Source organism: Lucilia sericata, unplaced genomic scaffold (assembly GCF_015586225.1).
Source record: "Lucilia sericata isolate MDLA Ls3-8-SP2 unplaced genomic scaffold, ASM1558622v1 Contig001691F_arrow, whole genome shotgun sequence".
In the NCBI taxonomy this organism is placed as follows: Eukaryota; Metazoa; Arthropoda; class Insecta; order Diptera; family Calliphoridae; genus Lucilia; species Lucilia sericata.
This window is the reverse complement of record NW_023995601.1, coordinates 38,131-57,882: the sequence shown is the minus strand read 5'-3', so window position 1 is coordinate 57,882 and position 19,752 is coordinate 38,131. Positions and strand designations below refer to the sequence as shown.

The window sequence follows — 19,752 nt, the reverse complement described above, 5'->3', positions numbered from 1 at the left end:
TATATATGTATATGCACTAGTTTATCATGTATATAGTATATCCCTTAGCCATTATTAACATGCGATTCTGGAATCTAATGTCTCTAATTCCTCGACACCTCACACAAACGACAAAAATCTGGTTTAGTTTTAACAGTGAAAACTTTAATTAAGCATTGGCCATTATACTAATGATGTATCACTTCTTTTATACAATCTAATTAAAGATTGGACTTAAACATTTTAGAAATCATCCTGCTCTACCACGAATGTCTAAAAGTCTCACGTACTCGAACTTTAATGGTGACACTTTTGTTAAGTTTAAAATTAGTTTTCTGAAAGGAAGTTCGTGAGGGAGCTATGAGCAAATAATACCGAAATAGGCAGTACCTTTAAGGTATATAAACCTTAAACTGAGTTGAGTAGATTTTCTTATTTTCTTAAACAACCTTCCAACTATATCTACCCTTTTGACGATGACTTTGCCATTCATATTCAGTCAATTATAGACCAAGCCCCTTAGAGATTGAGATATTGAGGCCCAATACCAATTAATCGTTCAACAACGACTTGTTAACAATAATGTGTGCACATAATGTTGTGCCACATCCGAATTTCATAAGGGAAGTTTATATTGAAGCACTGTCCAATTATATACAGAAATATTTTTCTAGATATCTATTGATATAAATCTTACATTTGTAAAATTTGGTAGAGATAGCAATATTCTGAAGGATATTATTAATTTAATGGGAGGTATAGGAAATTGTGAAATGATTTCTCATATTTTTAACACGCGTAAAGGTTATACAGAGAAACAAAGAATTTACCAATAGTCCTTCTACTATGTTGGTCGAGCATGACTATATAGAATTCAAACAAAGAGGTTACAAATATCAGAACAAGCGTTCAAATTAGACTTTCCAACATCTTGCGTAAATTTTGCAACACCCTTTACATATGTATCTTGAAGCTTAGGCATCACGTGTAATCTTGTATAGAGAGAAAATAATAAACAAAACTATAAAACACAAATTCTCAACTGAAATTTTGGGCAAACATGCAAATCAACATAAGATTACATAACATTAGATACATTGCACAGTGTAACGTTCTGTGTAAAAATAAGTATATAAGTATATACATGCTGACAAGGAAAATGTCATGTTGAAATAGTATATCTTTTTTGTATAAAGTGTTAGGAATACATATATCCCTTCACTACCTTTACAGAAACAGTCATGTGACTAGCCCTAAGTTAAATAGTTACACTTTTTCTATAAAAGACTAAATTCTTAAAATAATATCCAAACCTTTTTTTATCAATATCCGATTTCAAGTTCCATAACCTATAAGAAAACAAATTTGTCCGATGTTGGTGGTAGAAAGTACTATTCTTAAAATGTACTATTATTTAATAACTACAAAACACTGTGCAATAAAGCCTTTTATGAAGTTGATAAGATTTTCTAAATGTCAATTCATCTAGAAGAAAAAACATAGAAATGATTATTTTTCCATCTTAGATAAAAAAGCATCTTTAACATTAGTTAAAGTTAACGGTCTCTACTCTACTCGCGGAAATACCGGCTACCGAAAAATATTAATAACTTTTACAAATAACGGAAAATATGTTGGAGTAAAATTCGAATATTTCATAAAATTATTTTATATATTAAATTAGTGAAACATATTTTGTTTTTTTTTTGTTAAAAAAATGACCACTACCATCTTAAGTACAGTGGCTACTGTACAGGATAACTTACCTAAAAGTTTTACTTTTAGTACCATCGATTATATTGTATTCGTTCTAATGCTGTCTATATCAGCGGGTATTGGTGTCTATTTTGGTTTCTTTTCGAAAGCGAAAAATACAACAGATGAATATTTAATGGGCAGTAAACAAATGAAAACCATACCCATTGCCATATCCTTAATAGCAAGGTAAGAGTGGAAATAAATGTTTAAATGTAGTTAAAACGATAATTTATTTTAAATTTTTAGTCAACTTTCCTGCACTGCTATTATGTCGGTACCGGCGGAAAATTATGCTTTTGGATTTACTTATGTTTTTACGGTGGTTTCTATAATTTTCGTAATTCCCATATTAAATTATGTTATTGTTCCTGTATTTTATAATAATAATATATCGAATTGTTATGAGGTAAGTACTAGATACCTAATAGGCCTGTATCATACTGACATGTGCCGATAAAGTTGTTCCTCCTGTTGTACGCTCCTATTCATGACCGACTTGCTTTCTGTATGTATTTTTTTCTTTAGACTTATCCATTCTGTGTTTCTGAAGAATGTAATATCGCTTTCAACATGTTTAGATCTAATTCGACGGACCTTATACATCTATCTATCTATCTATCTATCTATCTATCTATCTATCTATCTATCTATCTATCTATCTATCTATCTATCTATCTATCTATCTATCTATCTATCTATCTATCTATCTATCTATCTATCTATCTATCTATCTATCTATCTATCTATCTATCTATCTATCTATCTATCTATCTATCTATCTATCTATCTATTCTATCTATCTATCTATCTATCTATCTATCTATCTATCTATCTATCTATCTATCTATCTATCTATCTATCTATCTATCTATCTATCTATCTATCTATCTATCTATCTATCTATCTATCTATCTATCTATCTATCTATCTATCTATCTATCTATCTATCTATCTATCTATCTATCTATCTATCTATCTATCTATCTATCTATCTATCTATCTATCTATCTATCTATCTATCTATCTATCTATCTATCTATCTATCTATCTATCTATCTATCTATCTATCTATCTATCTATCTATCTATCTATCTATCTATCTATCTATCTATCTATCTATCTATCTATCTATCTATCTATCTATCTATCTATCTATCTATCTATCTATCTATCTATCTATCTATCTATCTATCTATCTATCTATCTATCTATCTATCTATCTATCTATCTATCTATCTATCTATCTATCTATCTATCTATCTATCTATCTATCTATCTATCTATCTATCTATCTATCTATCATCTATCTATCTATCTATCTATCTATCTATCTATCTATCTATCTATCTATCTATCTATCTATCTATCTATCTATCTATCTATCTATCTATCTATCTATCTATCTATCTATCTATCTATCTATCTATCTATCTATCTATCTATCTATCTATCTATCTATCTATCTATCTATCTAGCTATCTATCTATCTATCTATCTATCTATCTATCTATCTATCTATCTATCTATCTATCTATCTATATATCTATCTATCTATCTATCTATCTATCTATCTATCTATCTATCTATCTATCTATCTATCTATCTATCTATCTATCACAAACAAAACTAAACAAAATTAAATTATTTATTTATTGTTTTTTTCCAGTATTTAGAAATGCGCTTCAATAAAAGGACCCGCCAGTTGGCCACAGCATCTTTTGTCCTAAATGCTTGCCTCATGTTACCGGTCTATATATTTGTTCCATCTTTGGCATTTTCTCAAGGTAAAATGAAAATAAATTTTTAATTTAACTTGATTTTTAATTAAAATTCATTTTCATTTACAGTGACGGGCATAAATATACATTTAATAAATACCGCTATATGCTCGATTTGTATATTCTATACCATGCTGGTAAGTATTAGGATTTTACTAAATTATTCATTGACTAATATTTTTCAAAGGAAATTGTTATTAATTTTCTTTTTTATCGATCATTCGATTTTTAGTGTTAATTTATTTTCTTATTCTAGGGTGGTATTAAAGCAGTCGTTTGGACTGATGTAGTGCAAGCGGGCATTATGATTTCTTCTGTAGTTTTGGTGGGTGTTTTAGGTACTCTTAAAGTGGGTGGACTAAGCAAGGTACTGGAATATGCTGGTGAAGGAGGACGTCTTGATTTCAAGTAACATTTTAATGTGATCAATTAATTGCCTTTATGAATAAAAATATCTCTTTTTAATTTAGTTTTTCTATGGATCCTCGTGTACGTTCTTCATTTTGGAATCTATTCAGTGGTGGTCTCTTATTATGGGTGGGCCATATTGGCTTGAATCAAAGTTGTGTTCAACGTATTGTCTCTATGCCATCGTTGGATCATGCTAGGAAGTAAGTTAAACATAGAACAGACAACTGTAAATCGATTTTCAAACGATTATAATGTTTTTTTAGAGCTTTAACTATAGTTGGCGTCGGTATCTTATTGATGATGGGTTTCAATGCTTTTATCGGAATTGTTATGTTTGCACGTTACTTTGGTTGCGATCCCATATTGGGAGGTGTAAGTAATTTAAGTTTTTATTAAAATATACTTTTGTAGTTATATGTTCTAAATTCTATTTCAGATTGTTGAAAAAGCTGATAAAATGATGCCCTTCTTTGTTCAAGACGTTATGGGCCACTTATCGGGCATGCCGGGTCTTTTCATTTCATGTGTTTTTAGCGCCGCCTTAAGTACGATGTCGGCCATGTTGAATTCCGTTGCAGGTGTGGTCTATTTCGACTATATTAAACCCTTTATTCGACATACAGATGCCCGAGCAAATAGTATAATTAAAATATGTGTTGTGGCCATGGGTTGTTATTGTATATTGGGCGGTTTTATAGTTCAGAGATTTACCTCAATTTTACAAACTATCATTACAATAACGGGCATAAGTACTGGAGCAGTAGTGGGGGTATTTCTATTGGGTATGTTTGTGCCGAGAGTTAATAGTAAGGTGAGGAAATTGTTAGATTTTAGTAGATACGATTTTGATATTAATTTCTTTATCTTCTTAGGTGGCTTTTCTTTCGATAGCTTTCAGTGTTGGTGCCATGTTATGGATAATTATTAATGCTCAAATGCGCTTTAAAGTCGGGCTTAATAAAATACGAGCCCCTGCCTACATCTTTGCACAGATGTGAGTCCCTAAATTTTCCACAAATGCTAAAAAATATGTAAGTTTTTTGGATCCAGTATAAAACTTTAAAATATTTATTAATTTTCTTAATTTTTTTAGCACCAGCACCCCTTTATCCCCAACTAACACTGAAAAACCTCTTGTTACCGGTACTTTATCGAGTAATCGTGAATTTTCAATTTATGAAATTTCCTTTTATTGGTATAAACTTTTGGGAGCCATATTTGTCTGGCTCTCGGCCATACCTATGACCTATATTTGGAAGCGAGATAAAGAGGAGAAAATGAATCCAAAATTATATTCACCATTTGTTAAGAGATTCCTAAGACAACCTGTTATCGAAACGGAAGAAGTGGTATATTTGAGGACCCAACAACCAATGGACGAAAATGCTACGATTTTAATAACTGAAAAAGGGAAATCGTAATATTATTAATAATTAAATAATATTAATTTTAAAATCAGCAAGATGTTTTTTTATAAATTACATAAAATAGTTTGTTAATTTATTTTAATTTTTTCTAAATAAACCAACTGAACCCGGTATATATGTATATACTGGGTACATAAAGTAATCTTTGGATAAAACTGGGTTTTAATTTCATGAGATAACCTAAACCTATTCTGTTAAATACTTATAAGTGGTAAACTTTTTGGACTGCAGTTTAGAAAATCAAATTTGGGAGTTTCAATAAATCGAATAATGTTAAGCCATCAACTGTGAAGGCCAAAAGTCAAATTAAACAATAATGGGGAACTTTCTTGAAATTGTAGTGCAACATTATAAAAATATATAATAACGATCCATATTTATTAAGCGCGACAAACGGTCAAAACACAGAACCAGAACAATGTTGCAATCGTAATATTTGAACCTCGCTCAGCACGTGAACCAATCGTATTACAATTGACTATGCGGTGGAGACAACTAGAAGCTGCACCTTACATATATAGACTCGTTAAGAGACTAACACACACCACTACTTTGAGCTCAACCAGGCATGGAAAATTCAGTACCTTTTACGGTCGGTACCCCACGACATTTTTGGTACTTTTTCTAACTTATAAACTTTCTATAAATAATACATATTTATATTAGTCAGTAGACCTGTCTGTAGTATAATCTATAGTCTAGTTTATAGTCTAGTCTATAGTCTAGTCTAGTCTATAGTCTAGTCTATAGTATAGTCTATACTCTAGTCTATAGTCTAGTCTAGTCTATAGTCTAGTCTATAGTCTAGTCTATAGTCTAGTCTATAGTCTAGTCTATAGTCTAGTCTATAGTCTAGTCTATAGTCTAGTCTATAGTCTAGTCTATAGTCTAGTCTATAGTCTAGTCTATAGTCTAGTCTATAGTCTAGTCTATAGTCTAGTCTATAGTCTAGTCTATAGTCTAGTCTATAGTCTAGTCTATAGTCTAGTCTATAGTCTAGTCTATAGTCTAGTCTATAGTCTAGTCTATAGTCTAGTCTATAGTCTAGTCTATAGTCTAGTCTATAGTCTAGTCTATAGTCTAGTCTATAGTCTAGTCTATGGTCTAGTCTATAGTCTAGTCTATGGTCTAGTCTATGGTCTAGTCTATAGTCTAGTCTATAGTCTAGTCTATAGTCTAGTCTATAGTCTAGTCTATAGTCTAGTCTATAGTCTAGTCTATAGTCTAGTCTATAGTCTAGTCTATAGTCTAGTCTATAGTCTAGTCTATAGTCTAGTCTATAGTCTAGTCTATAGTCTAGTCTATAGTCTAGTCTATAGTCTAGTCTATAGTCTAGTCTATAGTCTAGTCTATAGTCTAGTCTATAGTCTAGTCTATAGTCTAGTCTATAGTCTAGTCTATAGTCTAGTCTATAGTCTAGTCTATAGTCTAGTCTATAGTCTAGTCTATAGTCTAGTCTATAGTCTAGTCTATAGTCTAGTCTATAGTCTAGTCTATAGTCTAGTCTATAGTCTAGTCTATAGTCTAGTCTATAGTCTAGTCTAGTCTATAGTCTAGTCTATAGTCTAGTCTATAGTCTAGTCTATAGTCTAGTCTAAAATCTAGTATGTAATCTAGTCTATAGTATAGTCTGGTCTACAGTCGAGTGTATAGTCTAGTCTATAGTCTAGTATAAGTAAGTACTATTTCAAAATTTAAATTTTCCATGTCTGAGCTCAACACTATATCGATATGCTCTCTGCAAAGCAACGGGACAATCTTCCAAACTGTCCGACTCATTACAGCACAGCTCTTCATATACATATTTCCTGTGATTGTTGAGGTTTTGAAATCACAAAAGCACTGGAAGTGATGATTTTTGAGAGAATAACTAATTCTTCTCCCTATTGTTGAAGAAATATGAATATCGAATAGAATTCCAGAGGAGGGCTTTATAATAATACCAGAATAACTAGAGGAGAATCACTTTGCTAAGCATGGTTAGCAAGATCTTGACCCATATTCTAAAAAAAAAAGTATACTGGACAGTCCAATGCTGAGGTTTAAGAAACAACAATATGTATGTTGTGCTTTGATCACTTTAACTCTCTGAGAATAATAGTGTAGCAACCAGTTGAACTGAGTTCCCCATTACATCTGGAGAAGACTTTGAGAAGGCATTCATAGGCAGTATGTTGAATAGGATAAGTTCTAGACAGATCCTCATGAAGCATGACAGGGATATTTTGTTTCATATACAACTTGTTTAAGTCCAATATAATCGCTTTATTTTTATACCGTACTCCTCTATAGTGTTTATTAGGTTCGTGCTGATTTTAATACAAAAAAACAATTTTCGTTCTTAGTTTTTTTTTATATTTAAGGAACTACACAGCCCATTATACACATCTGATCCGTTATTATAATTTAATGTTTCTCCTATATAAGATCTTAATGTTTTTCTTATAGTAATCAACCGATTAGCCGACCCGTTGTTCGTCGCGGGCATTTTCTTTCTGAACATTCTGTTCAATTCTAATCAAAAACTTTCTCAAGTAACTACCGTGATGAAATTCATTTAAGTTATTAAAACATGTAAAATTCTCAAATAGCTGAAGAGATACGTCTCTCTTAAGATTATAAGTTAAAAAACATAAAAATATATACATACTGACATATTAAAGCCCTTACTTTATCTTTATAACCTTTTTACGTTACGATCATAAAACTTTATCACACTTCACAGATCCATCAAATTATTTACTCTTCTACTACGTATACGTCTTTATTTATTTTACTAAATACAATTATCAACTAATTATATTTTAGTAGATATTTGGCAGATTTTAATCGTCTTAAAAAACTGATGAGAATTTCGACTTCATGACGAAATTTTTGTGCTTTTGGGCGTGTTGCAAAATTTTAATAGAAATTATCTGATACAATATTTTCTTTAGATTTCTAAGAATTTTAAACTTGCGAATATTTGAATTTGTTGGAAATTAGAGGTCTTTTTCATCGAAGATATTGGGATCAAACTGAGATTCAGACTCAAGTTATTAAGGCATCGGCGATTAAGCGGGTGATAAATTGGACGGCAAGGACATTTACTAATAGCCATACTACAAAATAGTCCCTGATTGTTAAGTAAACTCGTATGTAAACATCGGTGATCTCTCAATGAAATAGCGAGACATACAATAATACACTCGCATGGGTGGAAAATACTTACTATCAAGGCTCCATTTTGAAAAATTTTGATATGGAATATTTCTGTGGAATTCCTCTTTTCACTTATAATCAACAGATGATCAAACTTCTACGATCCCGAAGGCATTATAATCTCTCTTTGAAATATAACCATCCTGGAACCAGGTATCACTGTTACCATGTACTTTAGATGTCACAAATTGATTTGGTTAAATCTTTATTGATTTCTTCATTTCCATTTTCAGAATTTCAAATAACAATGTGTGTATAAAGATGGTTATCTGAAATTCTGATAAACAGCCCAAATTATTCAACCAGAACTAATATCTAACATCCACAATCAAATGTAGATTGAAATGATTTATTAATTTGAATATTTACGTAGATATCCTCTATATGTAGATATAACCATTTAAGTATTGTAGTACCAACTTGTCTAATATTTAATATAATATAACCTTAGAATCGTAAAATGCAAATCCCTGCTAAACGTAAGAATACAAAATTCTACAAATCTATCTATATACACATTCACACCTAATCATTTCATTCATCTGATAAGATTTCTTTACTACATATCATTTCATCTTAATCAAATACAAACAAGAATTATTCATCTTTATTTAAGTTCAGAGCATCTATAATGTCAGAAAAGTTTAAGCTGTCGGTCTAAACGGGTCGCGACATTCATATATCCAAAATATACGAATACGGTTTTAATATAAACACAATTAAAATTTCGCCAATAACGGGAAATGTGTTAATAATTTAAACGAAATATAAAGAAAGAAATTTGTATTTAGTCCTGCAGAGATTATAAAATTTTAGTGTTTATAAAAATGTCTACAAGTATTGCAAGTACCGTAGCTACGGTAGCGGATATTGTACCAAAAAGTTTTACCTTTGGTACGATCGATTATATTGTATTCGTATTGATGTTGTGTGTATCGGCCGGTATTGGTGTTTATTTTGGTTTCTTTTCGAAATCCTCAAATACTACAGATGAATATTTAATGGGCAGTAAGAAAATGAAAACTATACCCATTGCAATATCCTTAATAGCAAGGTAAACTAACAAGAGGAAATAATGTTCTAAGGTTCAAAATTTTGAGTTAAATCCGTTATTGTTATACAGTGGTGGCGGAACGTCTCTGAAATATGATAATGCTTTCAAGACTATAGACTAGACTATAGACTAGACTATAGACTAGACTATAGACTAGACTATAGACTAGACTATAGACTAGACTATAGACTAGACTATAGACTAGACTATAGACTAGACTATAGACTAGACTATAGACTAGACTATAGACTAGACTATAGACTAGACTATAGACTAGACTAGACTATAGACTAGACTATAGACTAGACTATAGACTAGACTATAGACTAGACTATAGACTAGACTATAGACTAGACTATAGACTAGACTATAGACTAGACTATAGACTAGACTATAGACTAGACTATAGACTAGACTATAGACTAGACTATAGACTAGACTATAGACTAGACTATAGACTAGACTATAGACTAGACTATAGACTAGACTATAGACTAGACTATAGACTAGACTATAGACTAGACTATAGACTAGACTATAGACTAGACTATAGACTAGACTATAGACTAGACTATAGACTAGACTATAGACTAGACTATAGACTAGACTATAGACTAGACTATAGACTAGACTATAGACTAGACTATAGACTAGACTATAGACTAGACTATAGACTAGACTATAGACTAGACTAGACTATAGACTACACTATGTGTAGTTGTTGTTGCTGATGATTGGATGATACCCTCCACATATTCAACTGTCCAGCTCACCCTACTTCACTTAGCCCATTGGATTTATGGACTGTCCCTATTGAAGTAGCGAAATTTCTTGGCTTGGACCTAAATACAGAACCGCCGCATTAAAAAGTGTATAGTTTAAGACATTAGACTAGACATTATACTAGACTATAGACTAGACTATAGACTTGGTTAAAACTCCATCATATTTTATTCATTTTTTATATACATATGTTAGTTTAAACGTTTGGAAGTATATTCTGATCTCAGAGTTAAAAATTCGTGGGCTTGAGTTATTATTGTAATTAATCTTCCTTTTTATTAATATTTAATTTTCAGTCAACTTTCGGGTATTGCTATTATGTCAGTGCCAGCCGAAAGTTACTCGTTTGGTTTTACATATTTCTTTCTTGTATTATCCATAATTCCAGTAGTTCCAATTTTGAATTATATTATTGTGCCAGTATTCTACAACAATAATATATCAAATTGTTATGAGGTAAGTAGTTTAAAACTTAAAAAACTTTACAATTCTGATTAAGAACTTCTGAATGCAAATAATAACAGTCGAAATTGATCAAAATCTCCCTTTAAATTTCATAGATATGTCGATCGATAGTGAATGCTAAAATTTGACCACAGTTTTTAAAGAAATTTGAAATATTTTTATAATTTGATTATTTTTTGTTTGAACTTTAGTACTTACAATTGCGTTTCAATAAGCGTACGCGGCAAATAGTGACTGGTTCCTTCGTTTTGAATGCCTGCCTCATGTTACCCGTTTATATATTTGTACCGGCTTTGGCATTTTCTCAAGGTAAAATGGAAATAAATTTTTAATTCAATTATACTTTATTTGCCATAAACTAATGGATTAAAATTCATTTCCATTTACAGTGACGGGCATGAATATCCACTTAATTAACACCGTAGTATGTTCGATTTGTATGTTCTATACGATGTTGGTGAGTATTCCGAAAAATTTCGAGATCTTTAAATCAATTAATTAACTTGGTCTTCTCGCTTTCTATAGGGTGGTATTAAAGCTGTTGTCTGGACTGATGTAGTTCAAGCAGGTATTATGCTTTCTTCGGTGATATTAGTGGCTGTGTTAGGTACTCTTAAAGTGGGTGGTCTAAACAAGGTTCTAGAATATGCTGATGAGGGTGGTCGTCTGGATTTTTTGTAAGTTTTTTAAGATTAAGATTATTTATCTTATTAATTGTGTTTTTACTATTTTAGTTTCTCTATGGATCCTCGTGTACGTTCAACATTTTGGAATCTGTTTAGTGGTGGCATATTTTTATGGGTGGGTCATATTGGTTTAAATCAAAGTTGTGTTCAGAGAATTGTTTCTTTACCTTCACTGCATCAAGCTAGAAAGTAAGTTTATTATAACTTAGAGAATATCATTATTAATATCCAAAATTTCCTTTTCAGAGCCTTAATTATAGTTGGCATTGGTGTTTTTATTATAATGAGTTTTAACTCTTTCATTGGACTTATTATGTTTGCTCGTTACTTTGGATGTGATCCCATATTAGCGGGAGTAAGTAATGCATATATTCCCTGTTAACAAAGTAAGAGTCTGTCTATTCTAATTCCCAATTTTTCCAGATTGTTGAAAAAGCTGACAAAATGATGCCTTTCTTTGTGCAAGATGTCATGGGCCACTTGTTGGGCATGCCTGGTATTTTCATTTCTTGTGTTTTCAGTGCTGCCTTAAGTACCATGTCGGCCATGTTGAATTCTTTAGCCGGAGTAGTATATTTCGATTACATCAAGCCCTTTATTAGGCATACAGATGCTCGGGCCAATAATATCATGAAAATATTTGTGGTGGCCATGGGTTGCTATTGTATATTGGGGGGTTTTGTGGTACAAAGATTTAGTTCAATTTTACAAAGTATCATTACCATAACGGGCATTAATACAGGAGCTGTAGTAGGGGTATTTCTGTTGGGCATGTTTGTGCCGCGAGTTAATGGCAAGGTAAGAAATATTTAATTAAGATCTTGCCGACCGAGTCTAATTTTTTTTTCTATTTCCAAAGGTGGCTTTTCTTTCGATAGCATTTAGTGTTGGTGTCATGTTATGGATTATTATCCATGCCCAAATGCGTTTTAAGGCTGGTTATATAAAATACGAAGCCTTGCCCACCTCTTTGGAGCGCTGTGAAGCTCTCAATTTGCATGAAATGCTACAAAACATGTAAGTTTTTTTGTTTACTTAAAGCTGTATATTAAAAGTATTAACCTCTATTATATCTTAGTAGTACCAGCGCTCCCTTGTCATTGGCTACTACCGAGGAGCCTCTAATCACCGGTACTTTAGGTAGTAATCGTGAATTTTCTATTTACGAAATATCCTTCTATTGGTATAATATAATGGGTGTCTTTCTGGTATGGCTTTCGGCTATACCTATGAGTTATATTTGGAAACGTGATAAGGAGGAGAAAATGAATCCCAAATTGTATTCACCCTTCGTTAAGAGTTTTCTAAGTCAAACTGATGTCCAAATGGAAGAAATGCCTTTAAAAACACCTCACCCTTCTTTAGCGGAAAATCATGCCACAATTTCCATTTCAGAAAAGGAAAATGGAAATGATATCAAATTTTATCGAAATTATGATAATATTGTTTAAATTTTAATTTTACTAATTAACTGTTATGTTTATTATTAGTTTTTTATTTAATTTAAGATTTAATAAATTATTATTTAATAAAGAAAAGTAAAAGTTTGGTCTTTTACATTAGAATTGTCCAGATGTCGTCTGGGTGCCCATGGATTCCACCCACAGTATCATTAGTCAATACGGTCTATCTAAAAGATCCAAATCTTAAGAGCGACTGGAATCCAATGGCGAGGCGAGGTCAACCAGCTCATAGTATATACATACGTGGAAAAGGCAGCTTGAAAAATACATTGGAAAAAGCTTGTGATTGGATAGATCTAAATTTAAGGATTTTGTTGTGACCCTATGCTCCTCATATGAGTAAATAGAATATTTATAATAAGACCAATTCTAACTTACGCCTCTTTATTCTTTGAACTAGTTCAGTTTTAGTTTACTTCTAGTTCAGTTCTACTTCAGTTCTAGTTCAGTTCTAGTTCAGTTCTAGTTCTAGTTCAGTTCTAGTTCAGTTCTAGTTCAGTTCTAGTTCAGTTCTAGTTCAGTTCTAGTTCAGTTCTAGTTCAGTTCTAGTTCAGTTCTAGTTCAGTTCTAGTTCAGTTCTAGTTCAGTTCTAGTTCAGTTCTAGTTCAGTTCTAGTTCAGTTCTAGTTCAGTTCTAGTTCAGTTCTAGTTCAGTTCTAGTTCAGTTCAGTTCTAGTTCAGTTCTAGTTCATTTCTAGTTCAGTTCTAGTTCAGTTCTAGTTCATTTATAGTTGATTTCTAGTTCAGTTCTAGTTCAGTTCTAGTTCAGTTCTAGTTCAGTTCTAGTTCAGTTCTAGTTCAGTTCTAGTTCGGTTCTAGTTCAGTTCTAGTTCAGCTCTAGTTCAGTTTTAGTTCAGTTCTATTTCAGTTCTAGTTCAGTTCTAGTTCAGTTCTAGTTCAGTTCTAGTTCAGTTCTAGTTCAGTTCTAGTTCAGTTCTAGTTCAGTTCTAGTTCAGTTCTAGTTCAGTTCTAGTTCAGTTCTAGTTCAGTTCTAGTTCAGTTCTAGTTCAGTTCTAGTTCAGTTCTAGTTCAGTTCTAGTTCAGTTCTAGTTCAGTTCTAGTTCAGTTCTAGTTCAGTTCTAGTTCAGTTCTAGTTCAGTTCTAGTTCAGTTCTAGTTCAGTTCTAGTTCAGTTCTAGTTCAGTTCTAGTTCAGTTCTAGTTCAGTTCTAGTTCAGTTCTAGTTCAGTTCTAGTTCAGTTCTAGTTCAGTTCTAGTTCAGTTCTAGTTCAGTTCTAGTTCAGTTCTAGTTCAGTTCTAGTTCAGTTCTAGTTCAGTTCTAGTTCAGTTCTAGTTCAGTTCTAGTTTAGTTCTAGTTCAGTTCTAGTTCAGTTCTAGTTCAGTTCTAGTTCAGTTCTAGTTCAGTTCTAGTTCAGTTCTAGTTTAGTTCTAGTTCAGTTCTAGTTCTAGTTCAGTTCTAGTTCAGTTCTAGTTTCAGTTCTAGTTCAGTTCTAGTTCAGTTCTAGTTCAGTTCTGGTTCAGTTCTAGTTCAGTTCTGGTTCAGTTCTAGTTCAGTTCTAGTTCAGTTCTATTTCAGTCCAGTTCTAATAAGGAATAAAGCTTAAAAGCTATATTTTGCACTACATGTTTTGATAGAATTTTAGTTTGTTTTATCATGGTGTCTTGTAATTGCATTGAGTTTTATTTAATCCCGTTATTCTATGCGATAATACTCAAAACCCCGTTTTTCAAAATCCTGCTTTTCTCTAATCTTATATCCCGCTTTTAGTTAAGAAGCATCTGGTCACCCCAGTTAACTTTCTAATGTTACACACTGATTTAATTAAATCGTCATTGATTTTATAAATTTTCTTTATAGTTCATAGACATTTCTAAAAAAGAGATTCCGGCATTATTTGACCAGAAATAAAGTGAACAACCTTCAACTTACAAAGAAACAATGTAGACTGAAATGATTTATTAATTTGATCGCATATAATAAAGATAACTATCTAAGTATTGTAGTATGTATGTTGTGGTAACTCATAATACTTAATACAATTTAATCTTAGACAGTACTAGTAGTAGTACATATCGTGAGTATTACTTATAAATAGCACAATAAAATTGTAAAATGCAAATCCCTGACAAGAGTAAGAATACAAGAATTCTACAAATCAGTTTATATGCATACATTCATAAATACTCATTTCATTCATCTGATAAGATTTCTTTACTGTCATTTCATCTTAAATGAATAAAAAAGAGAATTATTCTTTTTCATTTAAGAGTTCAGAGCATCTTTAATGTCAGAAAAGTTTATGCTGTCGGTATATACGGGTCGCGCCATACTTCCATAATATGATTTCAATAAAAACAGAATTACAAACAACACAAATAAAGTGAAAAATGATAAATATATAATCGGAATAATAAACACAAAATACAATAATCACAGACAGATTCTGTAAATAATATAGAATTTAAGTGTTCAAAAATGGCTACAAATATTGCAAGTACCTTGGCTACGGCAGCGGAAATTATACCAAAAAGTTTTACCTTTGGTATCATCGATTATATTTTGTTCGTATTGATGTTGTGTGTATCGGCCGATATCGGTGTTTACTTTGGTTTCTTTTCGAAATCAAAAAATACTACAGATGAATATTTAATGGGCAGTAAAAAAATGAAAACTATACCCGTTGCAATATCATTAATAGCAAGGTAAACGAGTGCAGTTTTAAGGAATGAATAAAAACTTGTCTAGTCTTAGTCAAGTCTATAGTCTAGTCTATAGTCTAGTCTATAGTCTAGTCTATAGTCTAGTCTATAGTCTAGTCTATAGTCTAGTCTATAGTCTAGTCTATAGTCTAGTCTATAGTCTAGTCTATAGTCTAGTCTATAGTCTAGTCTATAGTCTAGTCTATAGTCTAGTCTATAGTCTAGTCTATAGTCTAGTCTAGTCTATAGTCTAGTCTATAGTCTAGTCTATAGTCTAGTCTATAGTCTAGTCTATAGTCTAGTCTATAGTCTAGTCTATAGTCTAGTCTATAGTCTAGTCTATAGTCTAGTCTATAGTCTAGTCTATAGTTAGTCTATAGTCTAGTCTATAGTCTAGTCTATAGTCTAGTCTATAGTCTAGTCTATAGTCTAGTCTATAGTCTAGTCTATAGTCTAGTCTATAGTCTAGTCTATAGTCTAGTCTATAGTCTAGTCTATAGTCTAGTCTATAGTCTAGTCTATAGTCTAGTCTATAGTCTAGTCTATAGTCTAGTCTATAGTCTAGTCTATAGTCTAGTCTATAGTCTAGTCTATAGTCTAGTCTAGTCTATAGTCTAGTCTATAGTCTAGTCTATAGTCTAGTCTATAGTCTAGTCTATAGTCTAGTCTATAGTCTAGTCTATAGTCTAGTCTATAGTCTAGTCTATAGTCTAGTCTATAGTCTAGTCTATAATCTAGTCTATAATCTAGTCTATAGTCTAGTCTAGTCTATAGTCTAGTCCAGTCTATAGTCTAGCCTATAGTCTAATCTACAGTCTAGTCTAATCTATAGTCTAATCTACTGAAAATAAAACTGATATACTTTTAATTTTTAGTCAACTTTCCGCAATTGCAATTATGTCGGTTCCCGCCGAAAATTACTCATTTGGTTTTACATATTTTTTTATCGTGTTGTCCTTAATCCCAGTAGTTCCGATCTTGAATTATATCATTGTTCCAGTATTCTACAACAATAACATATCAAATTGTTATGAGGTGAGTAGATCCAGCTTTTCGATTCTGGGACCGAATAACTAGTATTCAAAATCGGCCAAATTCTGAGTTAGATATACGCCATTTTCTCCAGATCTTAAAGAAATTTATAAAGAAACATATATAGTTTTATAACTTGATTGATATTTTACATCTTTAGTATTTAAAATTGCGTTTCAATAAGAGCACACGGCAATTGGTAACCGCATCTTTCGTTTTGAACGCCTGCCTCATGTTACCCGTCTATATATTTGTACCGGCTTTAGCATTTTCTCAAGGTAAAATCATACTTAATTTAAAAAAAAAAAACAACAACAACGGATTAAAATTCTTTTACTAACAGTAACGGGCATAAATATCCACATAATATGTTCAATTTGTATGTTCTATACCATGTTGGTGAGTATTCGGAATATGCCGAGAAATTTAAATAAAGGAATTGACTTTTACTTTTCACTTACTGTAGGGTGGTATTAAAGCTGTTGTTTGGACTGATGTAGTACAAGCTGGCATTATGCTTTCTTCGGTGATATGAGTGGCTGTTTTGGGTACTCTTAAAGTGGGTGGTCTAAACAAGGTTCTGGAATATGCTGATGAGGGTGGACGTCTGGATTTTAAGTGAGGTTTCATGCAGTACTTTTCAAATTAAAATTATTCTATATCATCTGTTTTAATATTTCAGCTTTTCAATGGATCCCCGTGTACGTTCGACCTTTTGGAATCTGTTTAGTGGTGGCATATTTGTATGGACGGGTCATATTGGACTACATCAGAGTTGTGTTCAAAGAATTGTATCTTTGCCTTCATTGCAACATGCTAAAAAGTAAGCGATAATTATCTTAATATTACAACTAATAAACTAATCTTTACAGGGATCTATTATAAATACTATTTTCAGAGCTTTACTTATAGTGGGTATTGGAGTTTTCACTATAATGAGTTTCAACTCTTTCATAGGACTGGTCATGTTTGCTCGTTATTTTGGTTGTGATCCCATCTTAGGTGGTGTAAGTTAATACATACATACATATTTTCCCGGTTAATTTCCCATTTTTATAACACTCTGTTATAGATCGTTGAAAAGGCGGACAAAATGATGCCTTTCTTTGTGCAAGATGTTATGGGCCATTTGTTGGGCATGCCTGGTATTTTAATTTCTTGTGTTTTTAGTGCTGCCTTAAGTACCATGTCGGCCATGTTGAATTCTTTAGCCGGAGTAGTATATTTCGATTACATCAAGCCCTTTATTAGGCATACAGATGCTCGGGCCAATAATATCATGAAAATATTTGTGGAGGCCATGGGTTGCTATTGTATATTGGGCGGTTTTGTGGTGGAAAAATTTACATCAATTTTACAAAGTATTATTACAATAACGGGCATTAATACAGGAGCAATAGTGGGGGTATTTCTGTTGGGCATGTTTGTGCCCAGAGTTAGTGGCAAGGTAAGATAGATATATTTGTTTAGGATCTTCCCGACATTATTGAATTCTATATATTTTATTCCAGGTGGCTTTCCTTTCAATAGCGTTGGTGTCATGTTATGGATCATTATCCATGCCCAAATGCGTTTTAAGTCAGGTTATATAAAATACGAAGCCCTGCCCACCTCTTTGGAGCGCTGTGAAGCACTCAACCTGCATGAAATGCTGCAAAAAAATGTAAGTTTTTGTTTAACTAAAGCTCATGATTCAAGTTATTAAACTCTTTTGTCTTTTTATAAGAACAAAAGTGCCTGTCTCACTGGCCACTACCGAGGAGCCTCTTGTCACCGGCACTTTAGTTAGTAATCGTGATTTTCTATTTACGAAGTATCCTTTTATTGGTATAATCTGATGGGTGTCGTTTTGGTATGGCTTTCGGCTATACCTATGAGTTATATTTGGAAACGTGTTAAGGAGGATAAAATGAATCCCAAACTGTATTCTCCCTTCGTTAAGAGTTTTCTAAATCAACCTGCTGTCGAAAAGGAAGAAATACCATGCTACAATTTCAATATCTGATCAAGAAAATGGAAATAATATCAAATCTTAACTTAAAATTTTAACAAAATTTTAAAAAAATGTTTTTTTTTTTTATTATTTACAAATTCACTATTATGAGTATTATTAGTTTTTTATTTAATTTTAAAAAATTTAAAGATTTTAGAAATGAAGTATTTAATAATAAAGATCTACAAATGTTTTTATCATGTTTACTATATAGATTTATATATATATATATATATATATATATATATATATATATATATATATATATATATATATATATATATATATATATATATAGGAATCAGTTCAAAAAATCAACATTGGGAAATTGAGGAAACTTTTAAATCATTACAGAGGGCCGTCAAAAGTATTGTTCTAATCACGCTTTTATAAAGCCATGGGATTAGGGCCCCATATCGTCCAGTCTACACCCGTAAACATGTCAGTTAAAATTTCAAGTTAACAAATAAAAATATGTTTATACAATTAACACTGATAAAACGACCTAAGTTTATCGTTATAACATTTTTACGATACGATCATAAAATTTTATCACACTTCACAGATTCGCCCAACGAAAATTATAAGAATTTTAATATTAACATTATATCTTAAACCGATTTGCTTCTGTTTCAACAGCTCAGACAAACTATTTCAACTTTAAAAAGGACCTGAGTCATCATGAACGTACATTTTATATCAAAATGTAAAAACTATTAAATCTAATATTTTAAATATTTTTAAGTAAAATTCACTCTGACTTGAAATTTTTTATAAAAAACGTTAAAGTATATTGTTTATATTTAAAAAGAAATTGCTTTAAATATTAATAAATATTTTTAGCTCTAATTTAAAAATATTCTTATCATTCTCTGAGAATTATTTTAATTTTACTTTTATTTATAAAAAAATAAAATAAATTTAATTTATTATGCGTATTAAAAGCAGAACGTCAACACTTTTGTGATAACTGACTACATCCAGGAATAATCTTAGAGTCTCTCGCTTGGTTTAAACAATGGAAATATTACTGGAATATTTTAAGATTTCAATATAATTAAATA

General features: G+C 31.5%; 2 protein-coding genes and 1 pseudogene across 3 annotated transcripts; all 3 read left to right on the top strand.

The window, feature by feature from the left end:
* The first annotated feature begins 1,642 nt into the window (after positions 1–1,642).
* LOC119612439 lies at positions 1,643–5,369 on the top strand (annotated as a pseudogene).
* A 3,838-nt stretch (positions 5,370–9,207) lies between these two features.
* LOC119612436 (sodium-coupled monocarboxylate transporter 2-like) lies at positions 9,208–13,079 on the top strand. 2 transcript variants are annotated; one of them, XM_037968244.1, is made up of 10 exons: positions 9,208–9,608; positions 10,688–10,847; positions 11,048–11,165; positions 11,246–11,313; positions 11,382–11,533; positions 11,591–11,731; positions 11,789–11,897; positions 11,966–12,340; positions 12,402–12,559; positions 12,624–13,079. In XM_037968244.1, exons 1-10 carry the CDS (start codon positions 9,382–9,384, stop codon positions 12,991–12,993), a joined length of 1,878 nt encoding a protein of 625 aa, XP_037824172.1. In that variant the 5' UTR covers positions 9,208–9,381; the 3' UTR covers positions 12,994–13,079. The 2 variants fall into 2 exon arrangements, with proteins under 2 accessions (XP_037824172.1, XP_037824171.1); XM_037968243.1 differs by having other exon boundaries at positions 12,621–13,079.
* A 2,186-nt stretch (positions 13,080–15,265) lies between these two features.
* Positions 15,266–18,668, top strand: LOC119612442 (sodium-coupled monocarboxylate transporter 2-like). The gene is given in 10 exon segments (XM_037968247.1): positions 15,266–15,666; positions 16,539–16,698; positions 16,856–16,973; positions 17,039–17,094; positions 17,162–17,313; positions 17,378–17,518; positions 17,594–17,702; positions 17,768–18,142; positions 18,207–18,358; positions 18,422–18,668. Coding segments are annotated over 9 exon segments (1,419 nt in total). The 5' UTR covers positions 15,266–15,439; the 3' UTR covers positions 18,288–18,358; positions 18,422–18,668.
* The last annotated feature ends 1,084 nt before the right edge of the window (positions 18,669–19,752 follow it).